At 41.7% G+C, this 13,030-nt stretch overlaps 1 protein-coding gene across 2 annotated transcripts in view; it reads right to left on the reverse strand.

Moving 5' to 3' along the window:
* Positions 1 to 13,030, reverse strand: part of NDST1 (N-deacetylase and N-sulfotransferase 1) — a 111,221-nt gene that overhangs the window by 31,133 nt on the left and 67,058 nt on the right. For both annotated transcript variants that reach the window (XR_015747578.1, XM_026686177.2), the window contains exon 2: positions 2,576 to 3,403. Coding sequence is in view for 1 of the 2 variants with exons in the window: in XM_026686177.2 (XP_026541962.1) it covers positions 2,576 to 3,082 (507 nt within the window). In the remaining variant the exon portion in view is untranslated. The remainder of the gene's footprint in view (positions 1 to 2,575; positions 3,404 to 13,030) is intronic.

Consider the following 13,030-nt stretch of genomic DNA (forward strand, 5'->3'; position numbering starts at 1 on the left):
ATGGAAGTTGGAAATGGGCCCATTTCTGGCCTTCCCAAACTTCTGGGAGGCTGTTTTTTACCCTCCCCGAGCCTCCGCATACACCCTGCACTTACCTGCATCCAAAACAGGCTGCATGGGGACTCCTGGAAGGAGCGGGGCAGGGTGGGTGGGGCCAGCCTGGAGTGGGATTTGGGGGTTCTCCGAACTTCACAGAATCTTAGCTAGGGACTCTCCTGAACCCCCGCGAACCCCCAGCAGCCCACCCATGGTCCTCTCTATCCAGAATGTGGACTTTGCTTCCATCATCCCCCACCCTCATCCTGCCAGAACCGATAAAGCTTCTTGAATGAGAAGCTAAACAACTTCTTCCTCTTCCTCAGGGAGAAATAAGTCCAATTGCCTTTTGAAAAAAAAACACATTTGAGACTATTGCAAAATTTTGATTTGGTGTAATTTAAATATGGTTAAAATCATTTTACTTATTACCCCACCCAGACCCTTCTTTTAGAAGCACTGGGACTTTGCTCTTGATTAAGCTATAAATTATGTTCCTAAAAAAATCAACACGTTCACTATCTTTGGTCAAATCATAAGAATGTCATTCGTATATGCATTTCAGCAACCAGAGCCAGTTTGCAATGGAATATGGAACAGTTTATTACCAATTTTAACATGAACCTTTTCTTAGAAGAAAAATCCAGATTGTATATAACTCAAGGCAGCAAGCATAACAAATACTTCTGCTTCCTACTTTCCCACAACAACCCTGTGCAGTGGGTTGGGCTAATTAATTGTATAAGCTAATTATTTTACAAGTGTCACCATATTTTTTAAAAAATCTTCTCTGAACTGGCCATTATAAAAGGGGGAGAATGGAATCTAGTCATGACTTATCTCTAATTTAAATATAAGCAGACTGAAGGGAAGAAGAGCAGCAAGAACAGAAATCCTGAAGGTGCTTCCATGTGACACAGAATATGACAAAACAACAAACCTAGGGGTGGGAGGATCTGCTCTCTAGCATTCAAACTCCAGATGGCATTTTTCTCTGAGCAGACAAAAGCAACCTAATAAGAACTGAATAGGTTACTTGTTTCAAGATTTGCTGCAGAGAGCAACAATCCAGTGCTCATGCACTCTGAGAATTATAAAATGTCAGGATTTAAATTTATGATGGTTCATTTAATTCCTCACAGAGTCCAGAGCTGCTCATAGCATCTGGCTGCATGTCTCTGCCATTAAACTAATGCAAAATAAATAATGGCACTGCCCTTGGTTCAAAATGTTGTAAGAGGGGAAAATATACCAATACATAGTCAAACAAGAGACTTAAGAAACTTGTTCTAAGATTAGGTCAAAATATGCCCCTTATCTATTAATGTCCTCTCTTACTCTTAATCCACAAAATCTCTAAAATGGCTTTCAGGGGACGGATATACATGGCTCTCAATGGAAGTCCTACAGAAGTGAAAAAAATGTTTCAAAAGGCACTGTTCATATGTACACAGAGTGGGGGGGGGGGGAGAGGGAGAGGGCGGGAGGGAGGGAAGGAGGATGGTTGGCTTACAACTCCAAAGTACTTTAGGGGGAAAAAACACATTATCTGTTGAGGATTCAATCTAAGCCACAGTAATGAAATGGCATTGGTTATGCTTGGCAATAACCTTTGGTGGGCCCTGGATAGGGGTACTATATTTATCTTGTATTTCCTTAACCTTTCAGTGGCCTTTGATATGGTGGTTGCCTCTTTACTGCAGGGCCGATTCAACTTGGTGTTGGGAAAGGTTGAGCTACAGGCCCGTTTTGGGGTAGCTCAGGGTTGCCTTTAACATTCACATGAAGCAGCTGGGGGAGCTCTCATGGCACTCAGTTGTAGATCTCTGCCTGGGCTAATCAAGTAATGCCATAGCCCCTTTCCCTGGAGCTTGCGAGGATCTGGATAGAGGACAGACTTAATCCCAACCTTGGCAAAACTGAGTGGGTATGGATGTTTAGGGTCTATGGTTCTGGAAATTCTCCATCTTTTAAGCTTTAAGCATCTTTAAGCCAGTGAGCAAACTGGGTGTCCTCTTAGACTCACAGATTCCCACTCTTCTTAGCAATCATAACCACGCTAAGATGATTGATTCAGGCCATCAACAATGGAGACATCTGCTAGGAGAAAGCTTTCTTACACTGCCTTTGTATTACCTTCTAATTTTATGCATAAAATGTGAAGTGAACTAATTTCGGGGCATACAATATTGTGTTGCATGCCTCTGGCCCTTTTAAAATCTCAGGTGTGAAGCATTTCTCTGCCTCTGAGATGTCATGTCAAAAATATAGGATACTTAGCTACTCAGTTCACTTTTGTTTTTTTGCAGAGAAGCATAAATAGACCTTGGGGAATATTAACAAAGAATCATCTCACAAGAAATCAGGAAAGCGAACTACAACTTGAAATGTCATAGTACCCTTTGATAACTTCATTGTGCAATAGGAATAGGCTAACATATATTATTCTGCTTTTCACTGTTGCTCAAATCTTATCAGTCAGCGTATCGCTTCTCCTCTTCCCATCATTTCAGTAAACACTTTCTCAAATTTGAAATACCTTGAAAAAGCCAATGATGCCTACACCGTACTCTACACAGTACTTGTCCAAGAGCTCACGATTCCAGGCATCCAGGTTAACATACTTCAGGATGTTCTCATAGATGATAAGTGCAAAGCGCCCTCGGTCCTTGTCAGTCAACGTAGGCATGTCTCCCTTCCCCGGAGCGATCTCTGTCAGATATTTGAAACGACTAGATTCCAAGATGGCCACAATCTCCTGTCCCAGTTGAGAGTAAAGGCTTTCCACGAACACAAGGACCAAGGGGTCAGTCCGAGAAGAATCTACCACTTTGATGGGTTTTATTGGTAGCAGGCGTGAAGGAGCAATCTTCGGTTCATCACAGTCTGGGCTCGGGATATCCCCAGAGGGTTCCAGTCCCCTCTTCCACCCATATAAATAATACGCGGAGACAAAAACACTGAGCAGGCAGAAGGCAAAGAGCAAGAAGAGCACCACTTGAGGCGATACCTGCCGGAAGCTCCTCCGGATCCTTACTAGAGTCATCCTTGCTTTGGAAAAAGAGTTTTCAGGTTCCTTCCCCACCCCACCCACCCTTCCCCCCTCCCTCCCTCCAGGTCTCAGCTCAGGAAAGATTGGAGATAGTTTCACAAAGAGGCCATCAATGTATGGAATTGCCCCTGTGACAGTCTCTTATCCATCCTGGTCCTTTTTCATGTCACCATGGCAAATCCATTCAAAGTTCCTTTCTCAGATAAAAATACCAACAGTTTCTCATCGTCACTGTTTTATTAGGATGGAAATCTGGCAGCCTTGGCCTCCGGGAACTGTTCTCAAGAAGCAGGACCACATGGTGATTCCTTGGGTCTGCGAACAGAAGCAAAAGGTGGGGGGATGTTAGCAGTGGGGAAGAAAAGCCTCCCTTTCCCAGTTCAGAAGCTCTGCCTCTTAAGACGTTTGCTTTCAAACAGAGAATTTATGGGCTCCTCACATCTACTTGGCTTCTCTTGCAGTTGGAGAAAACTCACTATACCATACATAAGTGCTCTTTACTTTTGTTTTTTGTTTTAATTATTATTATTTCTTATCATGTACCAGGCAGTGAACTTTCTGCCACTATTGTATAATAAAAGCTGGACTTGTTAAGACAATTTTTTTGGGGAGAGCAGAATACGCCAGTGGGTGGATGATTAGGGATGCTCTTTTTTCTTTCCAGAGCATTCAACTCTTTGCATTCTTTCATCTTTTTTAAAAAAAAGTTTCCCAGGCTATTTAAACCCACATAAATAGCACAAGGAAGAAGTCAGAGAAATAGCTAAGGAAGATAAAACACAGGCTCGTGCATAAATATACATATATACATATATACATACACATACACATACACATACATACATATACACATACATACATACATACATACATACATACATACATACAAACCGGATCTTTCTGAGGCCTTAATCTGCAGAAGGAGAATAATACACTAACTTCAACCAAGTTCAACTAGCTTTATAGAGAAACTATAAATGTAAGATTGCAGTAACCCCCCTCCGCTTCCCCAGCCTCAATTCAATCTCAGGGCATCAATTAAAAAAAAAAAAAAGCCAGCTGCCCTTCAGAGAACCATACATGCAACTGTCTTACAGAGGACCCACAGTTTGTTTTCCCAGTCTTGCAGATCACTCCCATGTAGCCACACTCTCTGCACCTGCTTCAGCTTAGTGTCAATCACTTGCCAACACACCACAAGAAGCCTTTAATACTTTGACAGTGTAGAGGGCTGTAAGAAATGCTGCCGTTGCTTTTGTATGCTTGGAAAGGCCAGAGGGGGGCACTCAGCCCAGCTTTAACTCGTGGAACAAAAACATGAAACAATTACAAATATTCTCCTACAGGCAGTCACTGAAAGAGCCATCCCAAGGCACTTACTTCCAAATAAGAGAACATTATTCAATGGCAAATGGTTGGGGCATTTTAACTATGGGTTAGAATACCTTCAAAGTACACATAGACACAAGACAGCCTCAAAAAAGCTGAAAGAGATAAACAGAAAATGTGTATTTCACCCACCCCAGTTTTGAAAGGCAAACCCGGTTTCTGTATTCTCTCACTGTGGTTTAGTGCAGTAAGTTTTCCAGTTTCTCAGTCAAGAAATAATCTTACAAAGCTTAAAAGAACGTTTGGGAAGTGATCTTTCCAAGGACCCAAGCTGAGCCAGGAGCAAATTAACCCAACTGCCAAATGAAGACAACAGGAGTGAGGAAACAACCACCTTGTATAGAAAGCACAGCAGTTCCTACAACCCTGCTCTTGAGCCCACACAGGTGAACAGTTTTGACTTGCATACCATAATGCCAGTCAGCTCACAGCTACATCAATTATCATACATGCGCACCTTCAAATTTTCTTTAATCACAGTATTTACTTTTCCCATAGATATAACTTTTGGCATTCCTGTTTCCAGGGATGCAAAGAATGGACAAAGTAATAGTACCAGCTAGAAAATGTATCCCTAATAGGTGGAGCATGTTTAGATCACAACAATTCCACACAGTATTCTTATTCAGTAAAAGCCGATCTTTGAACATCCATCTGAATTTTCATTTAGGACTAAATGAGACATAAAATTAAATCTATCTTTGGCTTGAGACTGATAATAATCCAGAGCACAGCAGGTATATGACATGAAACATATTCTCCTGTGCCTCTGCTCTTATCCTGGAGAAAAAAAAATTCTGCATTTAATATTAGCACCAGGAAGAAAATCCCCACTGTTACAGATTATGAATTTCCTTACAATGCAAATAGCAATTGCTTGGGGGTGGGTGGGGAAAAAAGGATACACTTAACTTTCTTCATATCCGCTTTGATATGAAAAAGATCAATCCCTGGCAGCTGCAGAATTTTCTATTTCCGAGCTACAGCTCACTAAATGCAGATACTGTAGGTTAAACCATTATGTTTACTTTATCCATTAAGGTTGAAGTTTAATAGCCACAATATTTTTCCTTACTGATTTTTTTTTAGTGACACTTAATTATTACAGCTGAGGACAGAGACCCCCCCCTTCCCCCCATTCACAGTTGCAAGTTGAAACATCTGGCAAAAATTCCAAAATGTGGTTGTGAAGTGCTCAGTCTTGTATTCTACTCTTCATTAAATTTTAATCAGACATTACTCAGACTTTTTAAAGCACAAAGAATGAATCACAATTATCGTTTTCCCACAAGCTAAAGCTCCCTAGGGTAGGTGCTCCATCAGTGCACAGGAAGACACTACTCTGAATCTAAAGAGCTTTTCTAGCATGCTGGACAAGAGATCTCCCTCTACACAGGCTGGACAATCAGACAGATCAGTTAGGCATGACATTTTATATCCCTGATATGTGAGTGCTACTAGTAGAACTTTTTAATCTGGCTGGCCAACAGAAAGCCTGCCACGTAACTACTGTAATGCAATACACATTTTTTAAAAACAATTAAAAGGTGAAAAACACTGAAACCAAGTTTAGAGTAGGATAATCTCAGACATAAGTAAGAGGGAGAACATCCCTAGTCCCATCTAGCCAACTCCTGGACTCTTATCTCCTGCTTAAAAGAGCAGATGCCAATCATAACCAGAAGGGTCTATATACAAATCCATTTTTTCAATAGAAGGGAGTATACAGTTTGTAGCTCAGGAACTGTGGAGTCCTTGGTGCTCTTTGAGCTTGGTTGTTTGCCTGCAAGACATTTCATTACCCAACTAGGTAACATCATCAGTGTGAGTGAATGTGGGGTTTGCTACAGTAGCTTGCCCTGCCAGTTTTGATGTGGGTTATGGTTTTCTCTTTGGTACAGGTAGTCCTCAATTTACAAGCACAGTTGGAATCAGAATTTCTACTGCTAAGAAATGCAATTGTTAAGTGAGTCACCCAATTTTATGACTTTTTTTGCCACTGACATTAAGCAAATTTGGTCCCGCCCCCCCCCCCCCCTTTTAATCTCCAAAATGCTTTAACCATTGTAAATTCTTATCAGTTGCCAAGTCCCTGAATTTTAATCAGGTGACCAATAAGGTCTCTACAACAATTGGTTGTAAGTCACTTTCCTTGGCACCGTCATTAACTTCAAACAGTTGCTAAATGAATACTTGCAAGTCAAGGTCTACTTATATAGTTTCTTGATTAGGGTACTGTTTCTTGCTTGATTACCTGGTATTAATCTCTACGTTGATGTTGGCTTCTGGAGAGGATATGTTCCGGCCTTTTTGTCTCCTCCTCTTAGTTTTTTTATTGACTCTTTTGTATGGTGTAAATGTGATTTATTTCTGAGTGTCTATTGATAGCTGATTATCAGAATGCCAAGCTTCCAGGAATTCCATAGCATTTTTTGATTTAGCTTGGTCTAGGACACTTACAGTTCCCAGCTGAAACTGTGATAGAACCTGTCCATGTGCTGTGAGATGAAGGCATAGTGTCTTCTGACTGCTAGTTGGTGTTCTTTATTTGTATTTGTATTTTTATTTTTTTAATTGCTATTATTATTTTGATAACTAACTCAAGATCAGGGGTGTCAAACTTGCAGCCCGCGAGCCAGATGTGTCACATGCTGGCCACGCCCATCCCCCAGTTTAGCAAAAGAAAAAAAGTTGCGATACGTCACATGACAACAAGACGCCACCCCTGCTCAAGATTATAAACATACCTAATACTCACAAATGAAGGCAAACGTACATGTCCCAGGACAATATGGCAGGATTCAATATCGAGTTGGTCACCGGGACCAAAGATTTTTTCTTCCAAACTTTCAGGCTCATGCTGGAGCCCATCCTCAGGGAACTTCTTTCTCTCTCTCTCTCTCTCTGCAGAATGTGTGAACGTGTGCAAACATTCTGGAGAAAGAGAAGTTCCCTAAGGATGGGCTCCAACACGAGCCCGAAAGCGTGGAAGAATAAACCTCTGGTCCCAGTGACTGACTCAAATTGAATCCTGCATACCTAATACTCCTTCCTCCTCCTATTTCCCCCCACAACTATCCTGTGTAAAGGATCGGATGGTTAGACTGACCGGCCCAAACTCACCCAGCTGGCTTTCATGCTAAGGCGAGACTACAGCTGGTTTCTAGCCTGGTACCTTAACCAATAGATCAAACTGGCTCTCATAACTAGCATAGTGGATGTTCCACTCTTTACACTATATGTTGTAGATCATTCCTGTTTTTTTCTTTTTAGACAACTAGGTCTTTTGGTTTAGTTATAATGCTTTGGAGCAGGGGTCCCCAACCACTGGTCCCCGGACCGGTACCAGTCCGCGGATCATTTTTTACCAGGCCGCAAAGCTTGGGCGCCGCCATCTTGTTTCAACGGTGCTTCCGGGTTTTCGGTTGCTTCCGGGTTTTCGGTTGCTTCGGAAAGTTGCTTCCGGGTTTTCGGTTGGAAAGTACTTCCGGTTTCAGGAAAGTGCGTTGGTGCTCGCGCCTTAGTTTCGTCGAAGGGGGGGCTTCGAACGAAGAGCCGTCCCGATGGTGGTGGAGTCTCACGTTCCTCAGGTACCAGTCCGTGGAAGAATAAATAATCGTGAAACTGGTCCCTGATTCAAAAAAGGTTGGGGGCCACTGCTTTGGAGGACCTTAGTTGGTTTCTGTGCTACTTTGACACTGTGTGGTTGTAATGGTCTATTGGTTGTTTCTAAGTTGTTTTTAATGCGTGACAATATTATCCATTTCCTAGCTTGTGTTGGTTGTCCTATAATGATTACATGGTCAAGCATGTTGTTGTATGGGCATCCCATTTTATATAGGCAATCTGTTTCCTTTTTCTGGTGTTCTGGCTTGCTGCAGTGTGTTTGTACTCATCTGAATATTGTTCTTACCCAGCTCCTCTTGTGGGAGATTAGCTTGTTACTTTGGTAACAGAGCACTTGGTCGTTGTGGGATGTCTTTTGATAAGACTTATTTTTAAAAATTTGGGATCATTTGCTCTGATGAGGATACACAAAAAGGGTTATATGTTGTTGCTGTTTTCCAGAAGGCTTCTGGGAACAATTCATGGTGCTGATTACGTCTTTATGGTACAAGGCTGCGTTAGTTGCAGGACTGCCAATCTCCAACTGAGTTTGCCTACCCCAAGAGATCTAAATGGGTAAGATGTTCTAGGTCCGCTCTGTAGGAAAGTATCATCTGGCAGAGCCAGAAAGCGTGCTTTCTCTGTTGCAGCATCAGCCTCTGGAACAGCTAACCCCACAAGATTCAAATGGCTTTGAATCTACTTTTATAAAGTCTTAAATAACTGGTTTTTGCCCCAAGAACTGGACCAGGGTGGTGGATGAGTCCATCTCTAGGGAGCAGAAACTCCCACAAATATTAGCTGGCTACAGTTTTGTCTTTGTGTCTGTTTTTAAATTTTCCTTGAAGTTGCGCTGGTTTGCAAACCTATATTAATCTCCTACAGCAGTAATTTGTGGGTTGAAGGGTATATTAATTGATTAAATAAATACATCTAGATTCAGATCTATGAATCTCAGTGATGATTTGAGGTCAGTCAGTCACTGTCATTCCAATATCCTGCAGTATAGAACTACAGTGAGGATATAATTGGTAGGCAAGCACTGCAAATATTTTAAGCTGAGTTTCTAAAGAAAGAATGAGACCTAAACTTAACTAACAAATAAGCTGAAACAAAATATTGCTTGTCTCTTTTAGATATAAGCTAACAGTAAAATTTCCATCAGGCCCAAATTCTATTCCTGGTAGCTCCTTTGGACATTTCCATATAGTTTACCAGGCAGGAAATGCTTTTTGTCCAAATGCAAATAATCTTAATTTGCAAAATAGAACAGGGTGCTGATACAAACTAGCAAGGAACACATGGTGCAACAATTCTGACAGAAATTCAGCCAAAAATCTTATGAGCCACACCCACCATGGAAAAGGCAGCAAGATCTGTCACCACCAATGCGGCATAGGAAGAGCACCACTAGAACTCAGCAAACCTTAGATAAGATGATGACCCTCAAGATCTCCAATCAAATTACACCCTTTCTCATGGGTTTTGCTCTCATACACCTAACGCACATCAACTTCTTCATCAACAGCCATGGTGGCACAAAATGCAGTACTGCCATTTTCTAACCATTGCGCTGCATTACTGCAGACTACTTCTGCTGATCTCCGGCTGCCAGCAGTTTGGCAGTTCAAGTCTCACCAAGCTCAAGGTTGACTCAGCCTTCCATCCTTCCGAGGTGGGCAAAATGAGGACCCAGATTATTGGGGGGCAATAGGCTGACTCTGTAAACCACTCAGAGAATGCTATAAAGTACTGTGAAGCGGTATAGAAGTCTAAGTGCTGTTGCTATTGCTTCTGCCTTATGTAGGTTTTAGGAAATGTTCACAAGGCCTGCCTGTCACGATTTGTTCTATCTATCTGCAGTAAAAAGCATTCCTTTCATCACTTGCAAGTGCTTTAAACATTCTTCAAGTCTCCCATCTTCCAAGCTGGAGCTGTTAAGCCTTGCTAAACGCTGGCACTGAGACATCTAGGTCCCCAGCAGCAGCCTTTGAATTGAGGCAGAGCAGCAGTCGATGGCCTGCCGTTTTTCACCTTGACATCTTAGCAGGGAAAGCAAGGATATTAATAAATGCCAGCATGAATCTCCAGCTATTCATTGAAGGCTTTTCTAATGGCTATAGCCGAGGTTATAGTTAAATTAGCTTCTGGTTACCTTACCAAATTCATGCTCACACGTGAATTTGACGATTCTGATGTTTTTCAGCACTTAAGTGCATTTGCTTATACCATGCTGCAAAGGCCAATTACCTAAAATAATTTTTAAAACAATGTTATTAAAGCAAGCTGATTGAGATGAAATGAGATTATACTTAACTTAATCCACTTGTTTTTGTCCCTACCTGAGATAAGGGGATAATGGCCCTACATACAGATTACAGGTAATAATTCATATACAAATAAGCTATAAGCTAGAACTACTATACCTTTGATTATTTTTTTTTTAAGGTTTATTCCATTTCCTTCTTGGAGTAAAATTTAGAAATCAAAAATATAGTAGTGAAATAGGCTTCGATTTCAGCCACCTTTCTTTTTCAAACATGCACGCCTAATATGATATAGGTCATTCCATATAAAGACCCAGGTGTTGAGGCAGATAAATGACAAAGTTAGAAATTGGAAGACCATGAGTTTGAGTCTTGTCTTTGGCACAAAGCCAGCTGGATGACCTCCAGCCAGTTACTCTCTCTCTAGGAAAGCAGACAATGGCAAATCACTTTTAAAGAAAACAGCAGGGTTTTGCCTAAGCAGTCTCCAGAACTCAACATTGGCCTGAAGGCATACACAACCACATATACACACACACAAATACACCCACCCACCCACACACACACACACACACAATGTCTGAACAGAAAGCAGCAGTCTCTAAAAAAGATTTTACACAGATCAAGAATAGACAAGAAAAAGAAGTTAGGACTTCCTAGAAAAATGTTTCCTTGCAGCCGCTGAGCAGAACAGCATTTTGTTCCCCTACACTGAACTCAACATCTTCCTTTGTCCATCAGTAATTTTCCCAGAGGCAATTGCTTGGAATGACAGGAGCACTGCCACAGTTTCAACCACTTCCTTTGCTAAAGCTCCAAATAGCCCTTTTAATCTCCCAAAGTGCTTACTGGACCCGTTAACCATTACATTTCCTATTCTCTCTCCATCCACGGAGCACACCTCAGCACTTTCCTTCTGTTGGAAAAATGCACTCTTGTGATATGTACAGGGCACGAAATGTGGTGGGCGTAAGAAAAAACGATTTTAATCAGGAATTCCACCTTGGAGCCATAAGATGGTTTTCTTTTGTTCTCTGCCATTTTCAGTCCTTCACATTGCACTGTCCAGGCACCTCCTGCCTTCACTAGTCCCCGTTCCTTCCTGCACAGAAGAAAAGTCACAAGCTCTCATTAGTGACATCTGAGTTCCCATGGCTACATCCAGAGAACTGACAGCCAACAGATTTAATGGTAATGCATGGAAAGAAAGGCAGCGTAGGCAACAGTGACTGACAGGGAAATATCATGTCTGCCTCTTTAATCATCAATGAGCCCCAAGCAACTGGGAGCACTAGGCACTGATAACTTTTGTTTTAATCATGAGTCCTCTCTATCACAATCACCCATAACATCTCCTTGCTCTTCCTTCCTTCCAATTAGGAAAAAAAAAGGGACAAAATAAAACAGAGGATGGAAGAAAGAAAAATTCTATTCCTCTTGGTCAGAGGCTAAATGATCCATTCTTTTAAATTTAGCACATTTCTTTTTAGGAGCTAGTGACTCAAAGGTCAAGAACAAAATAACTCAACCCAAGTAACTCAGAGATATCTAGGGAAAGGGGACAGAAGGAGGGAGAGGGATAGAGAGATGAGAGACAGAGATGAGAGGGAGGGAGGGAGAGAGAGAGAAACAGAAATGTTTATATGGGCTATAACCTTCATAGCTTCCTCAAAACTACCTAAGCATAGGCTTATTTCAAGCTCCTCTAGTCCTCAATATTGACTATCAGAGGAGGAGGAGGAGGAGGGAGGGGGAGGAGGAGGGGGGAGGAGGAGGAAGAGGAGGAGGAGAAGCATATTAGACTTCCATTATTATTTATCATTTCCAGAATACAGATCCTAAAATTTCCTTAGAAAATGATAGACAGACGCAGCCCATTTAGCTTTTATTTACCCTTGGGGAAAGGTTTCCATTTCTATTGGCTTGCCGTTATAATTGCCTTCTCCCAGGATGCTTTTGTTTTTATTTTTCAATTAAACCAACATCCACACCGAATAACCCCAACTTTCTTCAACCATCATGGATGGCTTGAAAATAAGATAGAAAGATGTAGGATACAGCAACCATTTTAAGCTCCCAGCTATATGGAAGTCCTGCAAGTCATATACAAGTGTTGAATGAAATCTGGCAAAAATAGACACTCAAAAACAACAGGAAGCATGTTTTCTTGGACTACTGCAAAATAACTTCAATTCAGTTGTTTCTAGGTTGTGTTTAAATACTGTGATCAGCAAATCTTTTAATAGTAACAGCAGTGGGCAAGTTTGCCTCTTTCCAATTCAAAGCCTCTAAGGTAGGGGTGTCAAACTCACGTTGTCATGGTAGTGTCATGTGACATATCAGGACTTTTTTCCCCTTTGCTAAATCAGGTGTGGGCATGGTCAGCCCGTGACGCAACTGGCCTGTGGGCTGGGAGTTTGATAGCCCTGCTCTAAGGGAAGGGGCGAGATAGCAAAGGAAGGTTGGGGAGGGGTGAGTCGCCAGTTAGTATGACACATATGAATTAAAACATTACACCAATGATGCTCAGCTAAGGGGAAACCAAGGGACGGATGGGCACACCAACAGGCCAAATAGAGGAAGAGTGGAGAATGGGGCATTATCCTACTTGCCCTAGAAGACTCCAGTCAACCGGTCAATACCCGGAGCAATTAAAATATTTTGGAATCCATCAGACTTT

This window comes from Notechis scutatus, chromosome 2 (genome assembly GCF_049901735.1).
Source record: "Notechis scutatus isolate UNSWTSFEM ecotype Mainland chromosome 2, rNotScu1.2, whole genome shotgun sequence".
Lineage (NCBI taxonomy): Eukaryota > Metazoa > Chordata > Lepidosauria > Squamata > Elapidae > Notechis > Notechis scutatus.